The 7,260-nt window shown below is 41.5% G+C and overlaps 1 protein-coding gene across 1 annotated transcript in view; it reads left to right on the forward strand.

Annotated features, from left to right (window-relative positions):
- Positions 1-6,918, forward strand: part of LOC101860520 (snurportin-1) — a gene marked incomplete at its 5' end in the record, with an annotated part of 7,381 nt that extends 463 nt beyond the window's left edge. The window contains 4 exon segments of the mRNA XM_013086829.2: positions 823-920; positions 2,821-2,898; positions 4,371-4,448; positions 6,256-6,918. Of these exon segments, the coding sequence (XP_012942283.1) occupies positions 823-920; positions 2,821-2,898; positions 4,371-4,448; positions 6,256-6,636 (635 nt within the window).
- Positions 6,919-7,260: the final 342 nt, after the last annotated feature.

Below are 7,260 nucleotides of genomic sequence, written 5' to 3' on the forward strand. Positions count from 1 at the left end.
CCCCCCCTCCTTCCAATTCTAAAGCTCTGGATTGTTTTATTTGAGTTGTGCCTGTTCCTGCTGATTTTAGAAAAAAAATGATGCATCAATCGTCAATTTTGAACATCTTTCCTTCCTGACCTACCCGGGGTGTAGTTATCTGGTTGGTGGTTGGCAGGTGCTCTGGTCTGGTTTGCTCCTTCTCTCCTATCAAACATCTATTATCCTTACCTCCCCTCCTTCTTTTTTTGTTTGTTACTCTCTTGTAACACCTCTAGTCTTTGGCACTTATACGACCTTATTGTGTTGCAAATGCCGTAATACTCTCTTACTAAAACTAAAGATATGGATAGTGTTGGTATCTTAAAAGTCTTGCCAGTAAATGTGTCGCGACACTGTAGATTCAGGCGCTTGTCAATTTTTGGCATATTGAGCTATTGGTAACATCATACTGCTTGTTCATTAGTCTTGTTTTTTTATTGTTAAAATAACATACATCTGTCTTCCTCGGAAGTTGAGATATTTACAATTGAAGTAGGTGGGGGTATCCTAGTTTCAGGGGTAAAATTAGCGAGAAAATTGCCGCCAAAGTTTGACAACTTCCAAAGCTTGGCAGTCCTTGGAAACGGCAAATTTACACTTTTGTGTCTTAAATCAACATTTTTTTTGTAAAATCCAAACAGAAATGTGTTTTTAAATGGACCTTAAAGGTGTTGAATCAAAAAACAAAGATTCAGTCAAAATTGCCTAACGGACAGAAAAATGCCAGTTACTCCGATTTAATTATTTTGACGTTTGTTGTTCTATGATCTGATGTCAAGTGTGATTTTTCTCCTTTCCCAGATCTGACCATCCTGGATACAGTATACAGCCCAGAAAAGAAGAGATTCTTCATTGTGGATTTATTACATTGGAGACATTACCCGTACTATGACACAGAGGTAACTCTACTGGTTTTACACTTTCATCTCAAACACTCATGATTAATGTGTTGGTATATAATAATAAAATAATAAATAGCATTTGTATAGCGCATATCCCCGCTCAACAGCAGGCTCTATGCGCTTTACACTACATTATTACCCCAGCAGACCATAGAACACTTCGAAACATTCTCAGCTTCCGGGGAAGCATACAGTGCAAGCAGCTGATTAAGCGCTCAAACACTAACAAACTGACAAGATCTTTCGCTGTCTATAGCCGGGTACCCATTCCCACCTGGGTGAAGTGAGGAAAATTCGTGTAAAGTGCCTTTCCCAAGGACGCAACATTGGGCCCTTGATGGGATTCGAACCCACGATCTTACGGTTGCGAGTCCGAGAGCCTAACCACTAGGCCACCGACGTGTTGAATAATTGTGGCGACAGAGTTGTGGTTCATAAGACTCATGCTACGTATCCCATGGATAGCTAGAAAAACAAATGAAGTCTTTGTTGAAGCTAATTGTAGAAGACAGCTTATGACAAATATAAGAAAGCAACAGGCAAATTTCTTTGGACCCACAATGCGGAAAGAAGCATTGGAGAATATTGTAACAACAGGCAAGTTTGATGGAAAGAGAGGCAGAGGCAGACAGAGGGAAAAGATACTGGACAAGATAACAACGTGGCTGGGAGCAGCAAGAACAGACACCATAGCTGCAACACAAGACGGAGTGAAGTGGAGGTCCATGATCGCCCACGCCAGTCGGCAAGGCTCCGGATGAAGAGGATGAGTTTGATATAAAAAAGATATTCTAGAATGGATGTACGAAGTGCTTTTTCTTCTATTAAGCAGTGCTGCTTATATTTACTGCTCAGGCATCAAATCTTCAAGGTCAACATTGAAGCATGCTTCTCGTATACGCTGCAATAATTTCAACGATTCACCCCTCATAATAAATAACATTGTCAGAACTTTTTCCTATAGCCGAGATCTGACCTGTCCACAGATAGTCACTACCATGTCCACAGATAGTCACTACCATGTCCACAGATAGTCACTACCATGTCCACAGATAGTCACTACCATGTCCACAGATAGTCACTACCATGTCCACAGATAGTCACTACCATGTCCACAGATAGTCACTACCATGTCCACAGATAGTCACTACCATGTCCACAGATAGTCACTACCATGTCCACAGATAGTCACTACCATGTCCACAGATAGTCACTACCATGTCCACAGATAGTCACTACCATGTCCACCACTACTGTTTCCTTTTGTTTCACACACAGTTTGATATTTTAGGTTCTCTTTGAAAATGGGGAGTGTACCTTTGAAAGTTGGATTTAAACTTGCTTCAACATCATGTAAGTAATTTTTAGATCTTGTCGATCAGTCGTCTTCAGCCAGCCTATTAGAAGCTTGGGTTAAAGTTTGCCGGCTGTGGCCGGAAAATTCCGGCAAAAGAAAGCCATGGTGCCGGTTCAAAATATAATTTCTTAGATTTTTGTGTCAAAGCAAAATTTCGTGCACTGTAATGTAAAATGATATTGATGACTGCTTTTTTTTAAGTATTGAAAAGACTTTAAAAGGAAAACAGTTGTCAATGTGCATGTATTGTAACTTTTGCATGGCACTAGTCTTTTGCAGGCCAGTGATCAAATAAAGTGTTTAAAAAGCGTGAACTCTGTTTTTTTATGAGTTGTGAAAAAACGATTTATTGGGAAACCCCTGGTTTAACCTAATTTTATTTTAATATGTGTCTTCTCTTTACCTTAAGCATCCAGCAACATTTACATCTACATTTTCCCTTTAGATATGAGGAAGTGGCAGTATGGTTTGTATCTGGATGGCAAAGTTCAATAGTTACAGAGCAGCTCTTAACTGGAATGTTCTGATGTGTTTTCCCAGGCAGAGTTCCGGTTCTTTGTCTTGCCATCCAAATATTCCGAACTGGACCGTCCCACAGAAATTGATGACGACAATGAGGTGAGTACCCCAAGAAATACTACTTTGTTTTATGTTTTAGTAGAGGTTTTACGGTGCTCGCAACTGCATACGGTCATATGAGCGCCAAAGGGTGGATGTCAACAAAGAAGTTCAAACGCGGAATCAGGCTTACTCTGCTCGCCTCTCTAGCCTCAACAGCACAATGTCTGCTTTGACTAAAATACTTCAGTGGATAGTCAGTTTGTGGACATTCTGGGTTCTTTTCTGTCCTTTTTACTTTTGTTTGGAAATTGATGGACATTTTTATTACCTTTTTTTAGCAATGTTGATTATGTCATTTTTCCAGCTCAATTTGTTGTCATTTGTGAGACGAAGCTATTTCTATGAATTCACGATTGCAGTAATGTTTCCTGTTTAATCAAAAGAGATGCAACTGTTGTGTTTTCTGTCTAAAATCCCAGACCTCCGCAAAATGTACCCTTAAAGCTTTTCACTTATAAAGAAGACAAGAGGAGGGAAATGTAATGTATATCATCATTGCCTTTCTCACCTGCACCAGGATATAGGCCACGGACAAACACTTTCTCACCCTGCACCAGGGTATAGGCCACGGACAAACACTTTCTCACCCTGCACCAGGGTATAGGCCACGGACAAACACTTTCTCACCCTGCACCAGGGTATAGACCACGAACAAACACTTTCCACCTTTCTCTCTCCGGGGCTAGCCTCTTGATGTTATTCCATGTCTTCCCACTTTTCTGTACATCAATTTCTGTAATTCTTCAGGTTCCACGAGATCTTCCCCTTGATCTCTTACCCTGTGGATTCCAATCCAACACTTTCTTTGTTATGCAGCTGCCTGACGTCCTGAGAGTATGTCCAATCCAACACTTTCTTTGTTATACAGCTGCCTGACTTCCTGAGAGTATGTCCAATCCATCGCCACCGCCTTTTTCCTACCTCATCTCTGACTGGGATCTGTCTTGTTTTCCTTAACACTTCCTCGTTGGTGACCCTGTCTGTCCATCTGATCCTCAGTAACTTTCTTAGACACCTGTTCAAGATAACCTGGATCCTCTTTATGCAAGTCTGTGATGTGTTTCATGCCTCACATCCATACAATAGGACTGACTTCACCTTTGAATTGAAAATCCTCAGCTTTTTCGAAGTGAGATCTCTCTGGTCTTCCAAATCCTATCCAAAGATATGAAAGCAGCCTGTGCTTTTCCAATGCTTGACTTTATTTCCACAGTTGTTCCTCCCTCTCTGTCAATTATACTTCTAAGATAGCAGAAGGTTTTAACGTCTTCTAGTGCATTTCCTTAGACCCTCTGGTCAATGTATATGAATTGTGTGATAAATATTTTGCTACCCAATTACAGCTGTTGTTAAGGATTTCTATTCTACACCTTTTTTGTTTTCTTTCCTCAAGATTGGATTATATGTCATGTTTTCTTTTTTCTCGGTTACTAGAAAAACTAATTTTTTTCCTTTTTTTTTCCCCACAGCATCCGTTGGAATTACTAGAAAAGTATCCCTGCACGCTTGAAAAGATAGAGGAAGTTCTTAAAAGTACCACATTCAAGGTATGAAGGCTTGTGGAGGATTTGCTGTTTTGTTTTATTATTTGTGAGGCAGCATGATGAAATCAGGCCCTCGTCACAACAATGAAAGTAAAAAATCTGACATTTGTCAGCAGGTTTGGGAATTTTTATGGAATTTACTTTTTTTGGCTCAACATCTTTTATGTCCTTTACAGAACACATTTCTTTGTAGATTTTACTGAAAAACGTTGATGAAAGGCATAAAAGATGTACATTTTTTGTTAGTTTCCACAGACTCTCAAGCTAAGGAAATAACTCAACTTTTAGCTGTCATTTTCTCACTATTTTTACCTCTGAAACCAGGCGACCCCCATCTCCTTCAATCACCAATATCTTGACTTGTATCCAAGATAAATGGGATTTTTTTTTCACCGAAAGCAAGGCTAATGGACGGTCTTTAAAAGATGTTATCAATAATTTATCATATGCCCCCGAATTGACGAGCGCCTGATTCCACCACGTCGCGACACATCTGTTGACGCTCAGTCGACCCCGGGGCATCGTCACTGACTGTAGTGTCTTTAGGCCATTCCCAAAGGGGGTGACATTTCTCGTTCAAGCACAGTAGAATTGTAAATTGGCTGATTCATCAATGTCACGCTCAAAACTGTACCTGATGTACAACTGGGAACTGCTGCTTTTTCTTTCCTGATCCTTACTATTGTCATTTTCCTCTACTTCTTTTGTATGTTTGTCACACTCTTGTGACCCGCTATTTCCGGGGTGCCTTGATAGTCGAAGCAGACATTGTGCTGTTGAAGCTAGAGAGGTGAGCAGAGTAAGTCTGATTCCCTGTAAAGACTTCTCTGTAGACACCCACCCCATGGCGCTCATATGACTATGACCTTATGCAGCTGCGAGAGCCGTAAAACCCTTTACTATAATAAATAAACAGTGGAAGTTGTACCAGGCCGCCAGCCACTGTGGGGGAGAATGGTGGTAGTCTGAGACAGGTGAACATCTTGGACAGTTACGTTGTTATAATATGTGACGCAACCTGGTGAAGTCCGGCGCTTGTCAAAAGAATGAAATCCAAGAAATCGGCTTTTTTCTGAAAGTTTGGACATGTTTTCAAATTTTGTTTTTTTTAGCTGAACTCCTTGTATGTCCTTTCTAAAACACTTATTATTCTGTGGATTTTATGGAAAGACGTTGATTAAGCACAATACGAATAGAAATTTGCAATTTCCTAGGACTCTCAGGCTATGGAAGTCACCAAACTTTGGTGGCCATTTTCTTGCTAATTTTACTTCTGAAACCAGGAGACCCGACCTCCTTCAATTGCAAATATCTCGTCTTCCGTTCAAGATAAATGGATATATTTTTCATCAAAAGCAAGGCAAATGAAGTCTTTAAGATGATACCAATAACTCCACATGCTCGAAAATTGATGAGCGCTTGGTTCCACTACGTTGTGACACATATGTGAAGGGTGCTGACAAAATGAGTTACTTCTCGGATTCAAGCCCTATGGAAATAGATACATCGTGCTTAAAGGTGAAGGTTTTTACACTTTATAAGTCTGAAATAATGAACTACACTTCCGGGTTGTCAGCTCTCCCAAGAGATTTTCACTTTTTGAAAAATTAAAAATTAAAAAAAACCCTAAATGTTTGACATGTCCTCCCCAAAGTTGGCCCACATTTTATTTCTGCTACCTCTATTTTTGTGAATTGAAAATTTGAAGGCTAAATAATAGGTCATAATTTTTATGCAATGCATTTATGGCTGTTGCAACTGCACAAGGTCATAGGAGCGCCAAAGTTTATATTTTTGCTTCCTTTTTCAGGTTGAAGGGCTATTGTTTATCAAGAAGGATTCCCTGTACGTGACCAAAGATTCGGAGGAAGTCCTGTGGCTCAAGCTGGACAAAATGGAAAAGGTGCTGGGCGTGAAGGTGCCGGAGGGCGTCACGTTTGCCAACACCAACAGCCGGGACGAGAAGCGACGCACGGAGCAGGAGGACAGGAAGAAGCTGAAGCTGGAGAGAATGGCCGCCCGGCAGAAAGAGGCAGCGGACAAAGCCCGGAGGCTGGCGGAGGCGGAGTTGAAGTCGAAAGAGGAGAACGCGTCTGAGGAGAACGGTGAAGGGGGCAATGATAATACGGAGGCGTGCGACGGGGAACGGGGTTCTAGTGCACAACAGGAGGAGAATGAGGGAGGGGAGTGAAAGGTTGCTTGAGGGTAGTTGGGAAAACATGCGCTTTCTTGTCGTATCTTCATCTTTTTAAAACGGTGAAAAATGTGACCTCTTCTTAAGCTCACTCTTTGATATGAAGTGTTTTCACTCTTGTTATTAAGAATGTAGATATGACAAGAAAGCACTGGGGTCGCGATGTGTTCACTTGGAAAGGTGCGAGTGTATGAGGTGTGCTGAGTGTGTTTGTGTGGATGATATCCGGGAAAAATTGATTATGAATTTATTATTTTTTTTACGTCAAAACGTTAAGTACAATAGAACATGGCTATTGCGGGACTTTTTGTTCCGGAAGAATAATCCGGCTGTAAGTACGTTCCAGCATAGGAATGCAAAGTGGAAATTACCGGAAAACCACAGGTTACACGCTCTCCTCTTCTTTTACTGTCTTTTTGGCCTAGCCTAGGGTTATGGCACATCACTTTTGGAGTGGCTCATGTGACGCGCCTCTCCGCACCATCTGTCTCTGCCCACCTCACTCATCACTGGACTGGCCAATCACAACGCCGTGCCGCTGACTGACTGCCTGCCTGTTTGGAGTCCACCTACAGCCTCCAACTGCACACCCCCCCCCCCCCCCCCCCCCCACCTCCCTTC

This window comes from Aplysia californica, unplaced genomic scaffold (assembly GCF_000002075.1).
Source record: "Aplysia californica isolate F4 #8 unplaced genomic scaffold, AplCal3.0 scaffold00509, whole genome shotgun sequence".
Classification (NCBI taxonomy): Eukaryota; Metazoa; Mollusca; class Gastropoda; order Aplysiida; family Aplysiidae; genus Aplysia; species Aplysia californica.